The 16,894-nt window shown below is 42.4% G+C and overlaps 2 protein-coding genes and 1 long non-coding RNA gene across 4 annotated transcripts in view; 1 reads left to right on the forward strand and 2 right to left on the reverse strand.

Annotated features, from left to right (window-relative positions):
* Positions 1–16,894, forward strand: part of map3k2 (mitogen-activated protein kinase kinase kinase 2) — a 316,607-nt gene that overhangs the window by 240,070 nt on the left and 59,643 nt on the right. The gene's annotated exons all lie outside the window — the stretch shown is intronic.
* LOC308311886 lies at positions 1,056–7,845 on the reverse strand. 2 transcript variants are annotated; one of them, XR_013963704.1, is made up of 5 exons: positions 7,744–7,845; positions 6,600–6,702; positions 4,848–4,982; positions 4,141–4,245; positions 1,056–3,053 (listed from the first exon to the last, which is right to left on the reverse strand). It is a non-coding gene; the product is annotated as an uncharacterized lncRNA (long non-coding RNA). The 2 variants fall into 2 exon arrangements; XR_013963705.1 differs by having other exon boundaries at positions 4,141–4,270.
* Positions 9,915–13,531, reverse strand: LOC308311743 (uncharacterized protein; the record flags this gene model as incomplete). The annotated part of the gene is made up of 3 exons (XM_080758528.1): positions 13,292–13,531; positions 12,438–12,692; positions 9,915–11,386 (listed from the first exon to the last, which is right to left on the reverse strand). The coding sequence occupies exons 1-3, from the start codon at positions 13,485–13,487 to the stop codon at positions 9,915–9,917; spliced, it is 1,923 nt and encodes a 640-aa protein (XP_080614654.1). The 5' UTR covers positions 13,488–13,531.

Raw genomic sequence — 16,894 nt, forward strand, 5'->3', positions numbered from 1 at the left:
GAGATTTCAACCTTACTACTACTTTGTACTACCAGGACTAGGACTACTAGAAAATCTTATGCACATATAATCTGTGGGTGGGGGGTATTTATATGCAAATATCATGACCAAATGGCATTGCAATGGCATTGCAATGAACACCACCGATGACGTTTACGTGAAAAAAGTACAGAAAAAAAATAATTAATTAATTAATTAAAATTAAAATGTTACCGAAAAGCAACGCCGGGTCTTACAGGGTTAAAGTAAAATAATTCAAAACGTATTTGAGTATAAAAGCCAAATGTAGGGTACTTTAAAGTACCAAAAGTAGAAAGAGCTCATTTTGCAGAATGTCCCATTTCACAAGTTTTCAATTACAATGACAAATATATATATATTGAAAATAGCCGATCTACAAGATCGCGGTTGCGACGTAGGCCTACTTGTGAGTCAAATGGCCAATGGCACTGCAATGCATAGTTGGCCTGTTTTGTAATAATAATCTAAATCTACAAAGTATAGGCCTGCCTGTAAAGTCATGTTTTCAAATAATAGTGGAGTAAATAATATTTGCCTCATAGTGGAGTAGAAGAAAAAGGATTGACAACTCCAGTAAAGTAAAAACAAAAAAATACCTAAAATTGTATTTAAGCAAAGTACTTGAGTAAATGTACTTTACTTTTACTTAGTTATTTTATTCCAGCACTGATGAACACTGATGATACATAGTGATTGTGACCTAAGTTGTACATATTAAACTGGGATCCTTATTGGAATTAAAATGTTTAACTCACTGCCATAAAAATCTTCTGGGGTCTCTCTGGCTAACATAATAGTGTCAATTTGGGGGTCCTGACATAAAAAGTTTGAGAACCACTGGCTTATAAAATAGCCTAGGCCCTACTTAAGGTGTTTAATAACTGCATATAGTTCCAACCATTATCTGCAATTTCAACATTTATAATTTATTTAGAGCCATTCCAATACCCAAAATCTCGCAGGCACTCACTCACTCACTCACACTCGGTCACTCCAGCAATCCAGCATGGAAAATTATGATGAAATTTGTGAACCTGCCGAAATATGTGACCATTGTCTTGCTGAGTGTGATCTCTCTCTCCAGCTGCAATAGTTCAAACTAGATTTCAATCAATCGGAAGCGTACACTGATTTCCTTCCTGGTCTGTTCTGTTTAGTCATACTAAATTAAAGTTGACACAAAAATAATGGCTTCTAGTTCCATTTCAGCGCCCGAGGCGACTGTGTTTTGAGGCGAGTTTTGGTATTCGTTTAAAATACAATGATTTTTAAAAGCAAGACAGACCTCTAGTAGACAATATGAGAAATTACATGACAAAATATTAAAAGGGCAGAAAGTTGCAACATGGTTTCACTACTTGCAGAGTTGCAGTCAACCAAAACGCCTCACTTTTTAATAATAAATATATAGGCCTACGGTAAGTGCAGTCTATCAACAGTCAATAATATTACCTATTTACTCTATCTACCGGTCATTCCCTCTACAGCTCCTATTAAGAAATACAGATTTTGTTTATAAGGCTTCCCCAAATAGGAGCCTTAATAGACTTCTCTAGAGGCGTTACATTACACAAAATCTTACCGTGGCGGTCGACAGAGAGAAGTGGCCTGGATTTACAGTCTAGAAAGATTATGTCTTTCTTCGTTTGCCTCGATCATTAACCATAGGGCACATATCTTTGCCATAAGAAAATGTCACACATATGGAAGCAAACAGCATAAGCAAAAAACACACCAGTAAGACGCCCTGAGGGCGAGAAGCAACCTCTGACCTTTTTTTTAATTGATATTTTCAGGCCTGAAACAACAGAGCTTCTTAAGTAGGGGGTCTCCAGCTAAATGGTAGACCTTATGGGTCTGTAACTCTGAGAGTTAAATTAACATTGATTTTACAATATAAATTGTACCACTGTCATAAAGGACATAGTTCTGTGAGGACCGTTAGAGGATCTGGAGGGTCAACCTCTCCTTGACCTCACCCGTCCTTTGCAAGCCCGATTGGCAGATTGGCGTGGGTGGCAAGTTCTCGAGCAAAGTTATACTGTATACACAGATATTTGTGACATGCTTTCAAGAAAGCAAGAGGACTGTATAATCTCTTGGAGATTTGGCTCTATTTGGCTTTATTTTGAAAAGTTAAACTTTTCACAAATGTAAACAGCTTGTGTTCATATTTGAAAGCCCCTGCAATGTCTATAAATCCACTGTAAGATGCCAAGAAGGCATTTGCAAAATTATGTTCAGTGATAATTGGCTGTCGTGTGACCAGCCTGCCTGGACATCGCTCTAATAACAAGCGATTTAATGTAGGACACCAATCTCAAATGTAATTCAGGAAACAGCACTGGACAACATTATCTGCTGTTGCATGTGTATCACGTGATTGACTTATAATCAGGAGAGCATCACGCAACAAAAAAAGAACAGATTTATACAAAATGAACAAAATCTAAAGGAAAAACAAAAAGAAAAATATATAAATTCCAATAACGTTGGATAACATTAATTTTATAACCATGGGAACCATGCACATTTCGGTTTTGCTACTGCTGTTGTACGCCTGTCAGTGAGGAGCCCTACCGGGAGGTCATAGCACCTGAATTTCGCATGACGTTTAAGAAGATTTATCGTCCTGAACTTATCCCCACACTTACAGTGGAAGTTTGTCTCTCCTGTATGAATTAGATAGTGACGTTTCAGTTCAGCTCTTCTGCGATACCTTTTACTACACTGGTCACACTGGTGGGGTTTTTCTACTGTATGAATTCTCTGGTGAATTCTGAGCGTTGTGCTTATAGTGAAACTTTTCCCACATTGGTCACAATGGTAGGGTTTCTCTCCTGTCTGAGTTCGTTGGTGAGTTGTCAGATAATACTTTACGCTGAACCTTTTCCCACACTGGTCACAGGGGTAAGGTTTCTCTCCTGTATGAGTCCTCTGGTGTACGTTGAGACTCTGGGGTGTTGTGAATGTTTTCCCACACTGGTCACAGAAGGTAGGTTTCTTCATTGGTAGTTGGGCAGTTGAGACATCTGTGATAGAGATTGAGGTAAAACAAAGAAATGTTTCATGAAAACTATAACATAACATGATTTGAAGAAACATGAATGTTATAATTTCTTAAGCATCATTATTCAAGTTGATCGAGGCCTAGTCTGTTTAATCCACCAGTTAGCCACAATAATGGATGTTTGGTGAGTGGAAATACCTATAGTTCTCACAGTATTTTAGCTTTAGTGTTTCGGAACCTCAGTCGCTTTTTAAGTGGCGGTGATTTATCGGGAGGCACTGACGAGGTCAGTAACGAATAGTTTTCAAAAAAAATTACCCAAAATTGAATATGCACGTACACAGAATTAACGTTGGTAGACGAATGGTAGACATTTGTGTATGCTCTTTACAAACTAAAAGCAACATTTAACAATAAAACTAAATTGTTGTAGGGCTTAATCATCAATAAACAATGTGTCGGAACCGAGCGTGCATCTGCGTGACCACTGACAAATAATAACAAAACAGTTCACAAAAGGATGTGATTTTTGTTCTTTACAAGCTTTTACAATGTGCATAGTGTAGTGTCTCAGTAAACGATATGATCATAGAATGCAAAGAGACAGTGTAGTGCGCTCACTTCACACAGGTGATTGTTTTTCTTACAAGCTTTTACAATGTGCACAGACATGCGTAATGTGTAACCATACATAGAATGCAGGGAGACAGTGAAGTGTCTCAGTACACTATAGGACCACATATAAATGTAAAAGAAAAAGGTTTACCTGACGGGACAGGTGGAATGATGTTATAACTTATAAGGCAGGCGTGCCGACAGGCTGATCGCTGACAGAAAGCGATGAACCAGCTCCATTACTTAAACTAAACACAATTTGTCCACTGTCCACCTTTTCCAAGTAGGCTAGATTTTGAAGCTGGATTTTAACATTGATGAAATTCATTGTTGGGAGTGCTGATGCACTGTTGTTGATCTGCTATACCTGTCCTTCAAAATGGTGCCCGCCCCCGAATTTGCATACAACAGTGTGATGTTTGCAAGCCCTATTGTTGATAAGATGATATAGAACCTACAACAGAACAAAGAGAAAGAATAATCATTAAACTTACCGAGATCCAAGTCATCTTCAACTTCATATTCAAATTCAGCTCCATCTTTAATCACTGTCACTGGAGAACTCCTCTTCACCTGCAGGCTGAACGCCACAGACTGGTCTGGAATGAAAGAATAGAAAAAGGACTGGGATGGGTCACCTTGTAGTCAAGTGTGACCTGAAGCAGAAGTTCTGCCTCGCCGTCAGTCCACACAATTGTCGGTTTTCTACTAAGCCATTGTTGTTTATGTCGCACAAGTTATGGCGATCCTTTTTCTTCCTCCCCTTAGGCAGTTTCTGGCATTATTCCGTTTAGCCGTACACCGTCAATCTGCATGCTCCACATCTTCTCTCTTTTTGGGTGCTTGTGTGGCAGCTTTGCAGCACCGTCTACAGGCTGGGCATATACACTACAGCGTTCTCAGTGCGTTCTGAGCATTCTCAAGTGGAGACATACATTTCATGTGACGATTCTGTCTGTAGGGTAAACATTAAAAAAATGTCTCTGTCTGGCTAGCCTCGGTCCCAGGCTTACTCATCTGCGAAGAAAAAAGCCTGGTCACAACCTAAGGCAGAGACGCTATCGGCGGAAGTGTCGGTCCGGAACACCCGACAAATGTATTTCCCCCGGATACGATATTATTCCGGCCAATCACAACACTAACACACACACACAGCCACCACATGAGGGGATCCAATGTCCACACTAACCCACTCACTCACCCAAATCAAAGTCCTGGAGGTGCTGGGGTAATCGTCTCTGTCTCTTCCCCCGTCCTGCAGGGCGCTCTGGACAAACGGTGCTGGCTGGTGCTGGAGAATGTATCTTCGCCTGCAGGCTGGACTCCACTGACTGGTCTGGAATAGAATAATAATAACAACAATTGCCATATATATTTCGAAATAGTAGCACTACCGCAAATACCCGCACACTAGCTAATACTACAGGAGTCTGACAGCATTAACTTATTAAATGCCTCCTCCGGATAAATGCCCAGATCCGTTGATACATCAGGGCTATTGTTTGCAGTTCCCTCAGCCTAATCCTGGACCGAAAATAGAAGATCTACAAGCTCACATATGTGCCGCGGACACGACTCTTGTAGCTTGTAGGTCTGCTATTTCCGGTGTGGGACTCAAAAATAAATCTTTGTTGTAGACAGAGGTACCGTAGTTTAACTCGAAGGTTCAGTGTTAAACTGAGGGTGACAATACGTGGAGATTGAGCAGGGACCAAAATAAAATACAATACTATTGGAAAGATATATATTTTTTCTTTTATGACATAATAACACAAAGTGTCTGTTGCATTGTTCTTCTTTTGTATCATGATGTTGCATTGTTCTTATTTTGTATCATGATCATCATATACTGAGATAATAATCATATACAGTTCATAAGGTGATATCGCTGCGGAGTAGAAGAAAATAAAGAAAGCTAGGACATGAAACTTACTGCTGTCCGTATGGTCTTCAGGCTCCTGTTTAAGGTGATATTCAGGTTCCAGTTTAATAGAAACGGTGCTGGCTGGAGAACTCCTCTTCACCTGACTGGATTCCATAGACTGGTCTGGAATGAAGGAATAGAACTTTGATTTGACATGCAGGGTTGTAGTCGTAGATGATGGTTGAATGTAAAACAAAGGGACCAGAAGTGGTAAGAACTGAAGTGTCTTTGTTGTGAACAAGCTTCAAGTGATTTAGGTGTTTCTCAGGCCCAATTTTTCTCTTCAAGATTTGGCTTTCGCAAAATAAAACATGCTGCAACTGTTATGGCATGATCAATTTTTTTTTGCGAAAGCCAAATCCCATTTTTTTCCTGTGTAGCATGTGTTAACAGATCAGTCTGGATCGATGTAGCACAATCACAACAGCCAACAGCACACAATCTTAAACCATAAACACACCAGTACACCAGTAATCAGCTGAAAACAGGACAGCTTATAATAATATAAAGCCACAGCAACACATCTTTATCAATAAATAGCTGCTGCTGCACCACATACTAGTGCCAGATCAGCCTCCCCTTACCATAAGAGTTTGCTGTTATTATTCAGAACTCTCTGGATGTTACCATGAAGCTTACCTTTTTCTTTTTCTTTTAATAAATAACTGTTACCATATAAATGGTGCATTTACATAGCGCCTTGGCCCGTTATTTAACTTCGACACGACGACACCAACTCTGGGGGAAAATACGGAAAATACAACAGGATGTCGCCCGCTGTTAAAACGCACCGTGAGATATCAAGCTGCCTCACGGTACAGAAACAAGCTCCTGTCCCATTTGCCCTCATGGCTCCACAAGGCATATAGTGTGAAAAATGATTACACATAAATTCTGTGGCCATTATCGTTCCAGTATTGTTTATATGCAGTCTATGCTTTGGAAAAGGCTCAATGTACAATTTTTAAAGAAAGACACATTTTCTTCTGCGGAATGCGGAGCAGAAGAAAGCGAGGACATGAAACTTACTGGTGTCCATATGGTCTTCAGGTTCCTGTTTAATAGAAACGGTGCTGGCTGGTGCTGGAGAACTCATCTTCACCTGCAGGCTGGACTTCACAGACTGCATGGTCTGGAATGAAGGAAATAGAACAAGGACTTTTACATGGCTTGACGATTAAGGTTCAAAGGCACCTTGCTGAGATAAAAAAAATTGACCCAAAGAGAATGGATTCAGTTTTTCCCCAGGTGTAAAGATACTTTGATATCGGCGAGCCATGTGCAGACTGCAGACACTACCGAGTTCAGAGCTGAGGGCCTTTTCAACATCCAGTTTGTTCCTGTCCGAGACCAGCTGTGCCGAGTCATCTGCGAACTGGAACAAGTTGCAGTCACAAGCTGATGTCATGTCGTTTACATATATTAGGAACGGTAAAGTCCCTAGTATGCTTCCTTGTGGAACGCCACAGTTCACTGGGAGGTGTGTGGGGGACAGTGTTCTGTTCACCTCCACCATCTGTTCTCTCCCCTCCAGGTAGAATTGCATCCAGCTCACTGATGTGCTATCAAAACCAATTGCTTTTAGCTTGTTAACCAGTATGACCATGCCGCAGTATTTGCCAGCATCCCATCCACCTCTTTGATGTGGTCGCTCAAATAGAGGAGGAATCAATGTTGTGATGCTAAAGTCTGGATGCAGACATCACAAGTATCTTTAAATAATATTTATTTTGATTGATTGATTAATTTAACAGTTTGCAAATAAAACAAAAAAGGAATGCTAAAGGATAAACCAGATAAGCGGTAAGCCCCAGGGCTTGTTTCCATTCAAAACCATCCAGCAGCATGAATGTAAACACACCTACCGCAGCTGAAAACAGATCAGCTGAAAACACCAGTCCTTAACATAGTTTTGCTTCATCTGGGCTGTGGCGGGTTATATAGATTCACTGCTGTTTCTGCTAGGACTAGCGTTAGCAGCTAAGCTCCATATTATATACATCACTCCTACCACACAATGTTAAGTAAGTATAGTATAGTTAACTTGTCTTATTGTGTCGTGTTAAATAACCATCCTTATCCAGGGTGTGCATCATGTACGACAGACAGTAACACAAGAAAACAACAAGCGAGTACATGTATACAGGAGAGTGAGGAGACGTTTTACCTGAACTATGAACACAGTGCAAGTGCAACAATGGAGGAGTCAGGACAACAGTTGCCGATGGGATTCTCAGATTGGGACATCAGTGGCTGACTGGCGTGCGTGGCAATGGATCGAGCGCCGCCGCCTGGTGGTAGAATAATTTCTGACTGATAAAAGTTGCTTTTTTTAAAAGGTAGGCCTACGGCATTCCAAAGGCTAAAAATCACCGCCTAAATAACCAAAATGTTCAATTTCACAATCATAATTGGATATAGTACACTGGATAGGTGGACCATCGATCTATCATCTATACTGTACACGTGGATAAGTTTTAATTTCGACTGACTCACTGAATACAACTTTCTCACCAAACAGCCTACAAAGTTCTTTTTAACTATAGAGAATATGTGACAGCTGCTGTGAAAACGGCTGAAAACAACCTATAAACAACCTACAAGACAAAAATAATAAAACAAATCAGGATTCCGAAACACTCCTTGGGTTAAAAATGGTGCAGACCATCATCACAAATATGAGGTCATCACATTTGGGCAAGTGCCTATGGCTGTTTTAGCCCAAGGAGTGTTTTTTGTGGCCTAGGTTGTTAAAGGCACCCAAACTTTCAGCAGTAGGCCTATAATACAGATTCGGGAATTCGGATTTCAGTCTTTGTGAGATGTGTTACTAACTTACGAGACACCTTTACAAACACATTTGTGAAATGTATTGCTACGGAATTTATTCCCAGATTGTATTAATATCCCCTGACTAGTAGTGAGTATATGCCTATATAACACAGGATATTCTCATTTCCTCTAACATCTATAGTATTAGTATCCAATACATGTACACCTGACCTCCATCATTAACTAACATGGAAAATACAGGTTGTTTTGTCCCCGTTTCAGAGTGAATGCATGCTTTTCTTTTGGTAATATAAATGGTGCATTTATATAGCACCTTTATCCAAGGTGCTTTATAGATTGTGCATTACACACAGATCGATGCCAGGAAACCATGCATGAGGAAACCATGCAAGGTATCAACCTGCACATTGGGCGCAATTAGGGGTTCAGAACTTCAGTCTTGCTCAATGACACTTCGACACTAAAGGTGGTTACACACTGGACGTGTTTTTAGGAAAACTATGCAGGGACCTGCCTTAACTCTGGGGGATCCCAGGTTCGAGCTGAGAGCCTTGTGGTTCCCATCCAGCCACTCTACCCCTGAGCCACTGTCCCGCTTGACAATATCAAAAAAACATTAACCTAAGCATCACTACTTTGTGAAAATTCTCAAAACCGATATGAACATTTACTTTGTAGTTAAACAATAGCAAAAAGTAGCAACTGTTACTGATTGGGAACAATTCTTGTCATTTTCTCCCCCATCTTATCCAACCTTCCAAGCTGCTTTAACATATTAAATTAAATTAATTTAGATTATTTCAATCCCATTTTATAAAAAAGGAATTATAGTTTGTTTCATGACTCAACTCCTTCTAATCTCCCTCCTCAAACTGCACACACATACGGGTGGTACATCCGGCTGTCGAACGTCTATACGAACACAGTAGGCAAAGCATATCTTCAGGGGAGGGAAGGCAGAAGGGTGATTGTCATTGCACGTATTCCTACCGACTGGGATGGGGAAGTGTTGAATGGGAGTACGAAGGCTCCCGCCCTCCCGGTGGGGGCTCTTCGCTGGCAGGACACAACAGCAGTGACAAATAACTGTGTGGGGAGGAATCAATTGGCATAACTAAATATGGGAGAAAATGGGATAAGAAAAAACATTCTGAGCTTCACTCACCCTCCCAACGGTAAACAGAAGAGTGGGCAGCTCAATGTTACATTGGCATGTTTTTATTTAATATTTGGAAAATGTTATTTTGTCATGTAAAGTACACATTAGTCAGAGCATGCTCGAACATTCGAACAATGAAGGCCTGATATCTCTTCTGCAATTGCTAACAAACTCTACCTGTTGTACTGTAACTGTACTGATGTACTGTGCATGTTTATGTTAATGACATAATAGTCTTCATTGCCTTCCCACCTTCTATGTAGCATTATAGCCTCCAATATAAAGACTCCTGTAATTCCTTTGACGTTCTTCACATCCACCTCAACAGAGGAGAGAGAAGGGGGAAAAAACACCTTTCACCCCCTGGCCCCTAGCAAGAGGAAACCAGCATTTTATATTTTGATTTTTATGATTCTGCATCTCTGCCTGTGTTGTCTTAAATTAGAGCTGGTTTTGAAGCGTTTACTGCAGGTGGTGCACGAGAATGGCTTATCCCCAGTGTGGATCCTGCTGTGATCTGTCAGTGAGGCGCGTTGTCTGAAGGATTTATTACAAACATTGCATTTGAACCGCTTCTCTCCCGTGTGGCTCCTCATGTGTATCTCCAAATAGAAAGGTTTGGCAAAGCATTTCCCACAAACATCACAAACCTTTGCAAACTCATTCTTGTGAGTTTTCAGGTGAAGATCAAAATCCTCCTCAGCATTAAAGTGCATCCCACAAAGCCCGCAGTCATCTTTAGGGTGACTTTCTAGATGATTCATCAATGAGACTTTGGAATGAAAAGCCTTCCCACACACTTTACATATGATTTGCACCAGCTGCTCTTTTGTGACCACCTCTGCATCAACATCCCCATCGTCATATACAGGAGTGGTACTGGTTACAGCGATTTGTTTGCGTTTTAAATGAGTCCACATGTGTTTTCTTAATGTAGAGTACCTGATGAAATGTTCGCTGCAGATGGTGCATGCGTATGGCTTCTCTCCAGTGTGGCTCAGGTGGTGTCTGGTCAAACTCTGTTGACCTCTGAATGATTTACCACACAACTCGCATCTGAAAGACTTCCCCTCAGTGTGGATTCTGAGGTGACTCATCATACTTTGGGGAAACTTGAAGGATTTACCACACACCTCACATGTGAACGGCTTCTCCCCAGTGTGGGACCTGAGGTGCATCTCCAAACTAGTTCTACTGCGAAAGCTATTTCCACAAACATCACAAACTGCTTTCATCTTCTCGTGAGTTTCCAGGTGAAGTTCAAAATCCTCCTCTGTCTTGAAGTGCATCCCACACAGCCCACAGTCATCTTTAGGGTGACTTTTCAAATGTTTCAGAAGTGGGCCTTCATAACGAAAGGATTTCCCACATACTTTGCAGGTACAGGGTTTTGTATTCGTCTTTCTTCGTCTTTGTTTGTTTATCTCATTCTTGTGAGTTGCAATCTCATTCTTGTGAGTTTTCAGGTGAAAATCAAAATCCTCCTCTGTCTTGAAGTGCATCCCACACAGCCCGCAGTCATCTTTAGGGTGACTTTTCAAATGTTTCAGAAAGTAGCCTTTATAATGAAAAGATTTCCCACATACTTTGCAGATACAGGGTTTTTTATTTTTCTTGGTCTGTGGTGTATTACCAGTCAGTGTGCAATGTTGTTTGTTTGGCATTGGAGACCACTCTTCGCTTCCGTCATTGTGTGCATCTAGAATAGCTTCATTTCTGTCAACGTCTCCATCTTGAGTAGCATTCCAGACATCGTCATCTTCGTTTTCAGGCTCAGTGAATCCTGGAGATGGGACCTCTTCATCAGTCTCTATGGGCATCTGCTCAGCTGAAGTGACAGGTTCTTCTACATTGCCTATTTCATCTGAGGAGCAGAAAAGGAGAAGTGAACATTCAGCAATGATTAAACATAATCAGTATATCACACATCTCAAGGTTCTTGCTTCAATAATTTAAATGTCCTGACTCCTGTTATGTGGACATTTCTCTGTAACTGTAGTGCCAATTTAAGAAACCAGTTATATCGAGCAACGAGCATAAACATCCAAGAACGGATGTGCAATATTAAATCCAAAGTTTAAAAAACTGAACTATCCCTTTATGTACGGCATCTCTAATGAAACCATGGTAACCAATGTGGTACCATGTTTACAGCTGTGCAGTAAACATGGTAGTCTCACAGTAGCAAGCTATATTGATTACATATCGAACATGGGAGGCACAACTATTGACATTTTTTACTTTGAACACTAGCCCCATGTGTGAGCTCTCCTTCACTGTAGCTCCAGGACTCAGTCATATAGCATTGCTATCCAGAACTGGAGTGCCAGTCATTTATGACTTATTTAATTTCACAATGTCCTCAAAACATTAAAAAATAGTATGGCTGGATAGTGAACCTATGTAAATCATAGGTTCACTATGTCCTCAGACGAGCTCTCCATACATCTGGCCAGCTCATTTGGCCACCCATTCTACGTACATATTGACAATGTATAATCCCAGAGTAAGACACTTAACCCATAACTGCTCCCAGGGCCCACTGTAAATTGTGTGCACCATACATTTTGTGCTCCCCAAAGGAAGTTTTCATTTCTTCAGTCCAGAAATCCTGTCAGGCCCTGTCACGGGCAGGGAACGTTGTCCGTGTGAAGGTAGTGTAAAAGTGGTGATATTAAAAACATTTTCACTGCCAGAACTTTAAAATGCATATGAAACTACAGGACAATATCCGTCGCAGCAATTCATTATTGAGGCTATTGGGACTGGAGATAGAGACGTTTAAATACTGCCACTAATGACTATCAGTCTGCTACCGGGCATGCATATCTATGGATCTATGGCTGTGTATCTGGAATATTACAGCTAATCGTCTCACCACGTCAATCAATCAGATACATTTTTACAACACATACCTTTACCTGTTATTCTAGTTAACCTGATGTCAGGTTGTAGAAGCGCATTGAGCATCTTGCATTGTCGACTGATCTCTCGTTTGGACTGGTGCATTTCTCCCTTGTAGCCTGAGATCGTCTTCTCAACAGCTTCCACGATCCTATCAGCAGCTACAGACAGAAAATGCTTCACAGGGACTTCACAGGAATTCCACTCCTGCTGCTGCTCAGTGAGGAGATCCTCATCCCACACAGAGAGGTTGAGTTGTGCTTCCTCTGAGGAGCAGAAAAGGAGAACATTCAGCAATAATTATAATGTGTGTGTTGTCTCCTTTTTCATTCTATTGAAGGGAATCGGGATAGTACATGTTTTTTCACCTTTTCATTTGACATCACACATGTCAGACAGAATGATTGGTGCATATACAGTATGTACTATGTGGTCATTGCTCAGTAACTGGAATGCTAATTTAAGAACCGTTCTCAACTATTTGACCAGAACCTTTGGATGTGCACTGCAATCAAATCGATTAAAAAACCCCAGAACAATCCCCTTTATACCAGTATCTGCATCTCTACTGATGACATGGTATTGATAGCCATGTGAGCTGTGGCTAAATATGTTATAAAGCTGTGCATTAAACAGGCAGTCGCACTCGCACAGTAGATTATAGATACATCGAACACTAGAACAATGTGTGTGACCTATCTTTCACTGTAGCTTGAAGCTGACGACTTAACGTTTTACATTTAGGCTGGTTGAGTACTGGATCTGGATCCTGCAGGCTGGATTGAGACAATCATCTCTAACCTCTGGTATTCTAATGATAATTCTAAACGCACCAATCAGTGCAACCACACATTGTATCACATACCAGATATTCCGTTTAACCTGATCTCAGGTTGTAGAAGCACATCGAGCAGCTTGCGTCGTCCACTGATCTTTCGTTTAGACTGGAACATTTCTTCCTTGTAGCCTGAGATCATCTTTTCAACAGCTTCCACGATCTGATCAGCAGTCGCAGACAGAAACTGCTTCACAAGCACCCGAAGACCTTGAGTTTTACTCATCTTGGTATCTAGTTAGGCGGCTATTATCACATCGATAGACTGTTATGGAGAACAATGGTTCTCTTTATGATCACAAACAGTTATGAATGATTATTTAAAAAAAAAACACTGGACAGACAAACGGGGGGGGGGGGGGGGGGGACAGGGCAGCGTCTAGTGAACAGATCTAATGAACAGATTTAAGACTTCCGGTGGACAATCTCTTCAAAATAAGAGTACCCTCTAGAGTATGAAAAAAAAGTTTCATTTGCACATTAAAACTACAAATTAAGCATTTAAATGATGCTATATGATGCTAGAAGACACACATTATGTTTCTGTGTAAAAATAAGTAATTAAATAATAATAATAGTAATAATAAAGTCATCTAAATGCATAAATGCTCATCACTGGAGTGCATGGACTTTATAAAGTGGACACTGGACAAAAGACGGCTCCGCGAGGCAACTATCTGGACATACCCACGCGTTCGGGGAGATGTCCTCTACCACACCCCAGTCTCCGCTAAGCGAGAGAGGTGTAAAATTCACAGCTGGAGCCCTTCTACTGGGGTCAATGCAAAAAAATGTACCGTTTCCGGACCCAGAATGGACACTGGACAAAAGACGGCTCCGCGAGGCAACTATCTGGACATACCCACGCGTTCGGGAAGATGTCCTCTACCACCCCACAGTCTCCGCTAAGCGGGAGAGGTGTAAAATTCACAGCAGCAGAGCTTCTAATGGGGTCAATGCAAAAAAAATTACCGTTTCCGGACCCAGACTGGACACTGGACAAAAGACGGCTCCGCGAGGCAACTATCTGGACATACCCACGCGTCCGGGGAGATGTCCTCTACCACCCCACAGTCTCCGCTAAGCGGGAGAGGTGTAAAATTCAGAGCAGCAGACCTTCTATTGGGGTCAACACTCAAAAAAGTGCCGTTTCCAGACACAGAATGGACACTGGACAAAGAGGCCTCCGCGAGGCAACTATCTGGACACACCCACGCGTTCAGGGAGATGTCCTCTACCACCCCACAGTCTCCGCTAAGCGGGAGAGGTGTAAAATTCAGAGCAGCAGAGCTTCTACTGGGGTCAATGCAAAAAAAATTACCGTTTCCGGACCCAGACTGGACACTGGACAAAAGACGGCTCCGCGAGGCAACTATCTGGACATACCCACGCGTCCGGGGAGATGTCCTCTACCACCCCACAGTCTCCGCTAAGCGGGAGAGGTGTAAAATTCAGAGCAGCAGAGCTTCTACTGGGGTCAATGCAAAAAAAAATACCGTTTCTGGACCCAGACTGGACACTGGACAAAAGACGGCTCCGCGAGGCAACTATCTGGACATACCCACGCGTCCGGGGAGATGTCCTCTACCACCCCACAGTCTCCGCTAAGCGGGAGAGGTGTAAAATTCACAGCAGCAGAGCTTCTAATGGGGTCAATGCAAAAAAAATTACCGTTTCCGGACCCAGACTGGACACTGGACAAAAGACGGCTCCGCGAGGCAACTATCTGGACATACCCACGCGTCCGGGGAGATGTCCTCTACCACCCCACAGTCTCCGCTAAGCGGGAGAGGTGTAAAATTCAGAGCAGCAGAGCTTCTACTGGGGTCAATGCAAAAAAAATTACCGTTTCCGGACCCAGACTGGACACTGGACAAAAGACGGCTCCGCGAGGCAACTATCTGGACATACCCACGCGTCCGGGGAGATGTCCTCTACCACCCCACAGTCTCCGCTAAGCGGGAGAGGTGTAAAATTCAGAGCAGCAGACCTTCTATTGGGGTCAACACTCAAAAAAGTGCCGTTTCCAGACACAGAATGGACACTGGACAAAGAGGCCTCCGCGAGGCAACTATCTGGACACACCCACGCGTTCAGGGAGATGTCCTGTACCACACCCCAGTCTCCGCTAAGCGGGAGAGGTGTAAAATTCACAGCAGCAGAGCTTCTAATGGGGTCAATGCAAAAAAAATTACCGTTTCCGGACCCAGACTGGACACTGGACAAAAGACGGCTCCGCGAGGCAACTATCTGGACATACCCACGCGTCCGGGGAGATGTCCTCTACCACCCCACAGTCTTTTGCTTGAACAACTGTGTGGACACCACACATACTCAACCAAACTACTAGTTTGTGTATAAAATCTAATGGGTCATTGTGCATTCCTAAAGCCAAGTCTGGGCTTTATTTTCCAAAGCTTTATTTATCAAATCTGTGACTACTAAACTATTAAAGTAGCTTCTCAGTCCACATTAAGACAAATTGTGATGTTTGTGTGTGTGTGTGTGTGTGTGTGTGTGTGTGTGTGTGTGTGTGTACAATGTTTGCACTTTACTTTTTATTTTATTCTTTTATAAATGTAATGCTTGGAGAGGGCCACTTTATATATATAACGATCGATCGTTGTCACCTCATCTATATCTAGCCAGAAAGATGGCTTTGGAGTAGTACAGGACAGGACAAAAGAACAGGAATGTATAAACACATCACTGTAAAAATAAACTATTAGTGTTAATGGCCCATCTAACATTACCATTGTCATTCATTGTCAATTGACATTAGTGTTCAAACACCAGTAATTACCAAAATAATTAGTATTACTTTGAAATTGCATGCAGAGCCATTTTGAGCATTGACCCCAGTAGAAGGTCTGCTGCTCTGAATTTTACACCTCTCCCGCTTAGCGGAGACTGGGGTGTGGTACAGGACATCTCCCCGAACGCGTGGGTATGTCCAGATAGTTGCCTCGCGGAGGCCTCTTTGTCCAGTGTCCAGTCTGGGTCCGGAAACGGTACATTTTTTTGCATTGACCCCATTAGAAGCTCTGCTGCTGTGAATTTTACACCTCTCCCGCTTAGCGGAGACTGGGGTGTGGTACAGGACATCTCCCTGAACGCGTGGGTGTGTCCAGATAGTTGCCTCGCGGAGGCCTCTTTGTCCAGTGTCCATTCTGTGTCTGGAAACGGCACTTTTTTGAGTGTTGACCCCAATACAAGGTCTGCTGCTCTGAATTTTACACCTCTCCCGCTTAGCGGAGACTGTGGGGTGGTAGAGGACATCTCCCCGGACGCGTGGGTATGTCCAGATAGTTGCCTCGCGGAGGCCTCTTTGTCCAGTGTCCAGTCTGGGTCCGGAAACGGTAATTTTTTTTGCATTGACCCCAGTAGAAGCTCTGCTGCTCTGAATTTTACACCTCTCCCGCTTAGCGGAGACTGGGGTGTGGTACAGGACATCTCCCTGAACGCGTGGGTGTGTCCAGATAGTTGCCTCGCGGAGGCCTCTTTGTCCAGTGTCCATTCTGTGTCTGGAAACGGCACTTTTTTGAGTGTTGACCCCAATAGAAGGTCTGCTGCTCTGAATTTTACACCTCTCCCGCTTAGCGGAGACTGTGGGGTGGTAGAGGACATCTCCCC

Source organism: Protomyctophum bolini (assembly GCF_963924005.1).
Source record: "Protomyctophum bolini genome assembly, chromosome: 24".
In the NCBI taxonomy this organism is placed as follows: domain Eukaryota; kingdom Metazoa; phylum Chordata; class Actinopteri; order Myctophiformes; family Myctophidae; genus Protomyctophum; species Protomyctophum bolini.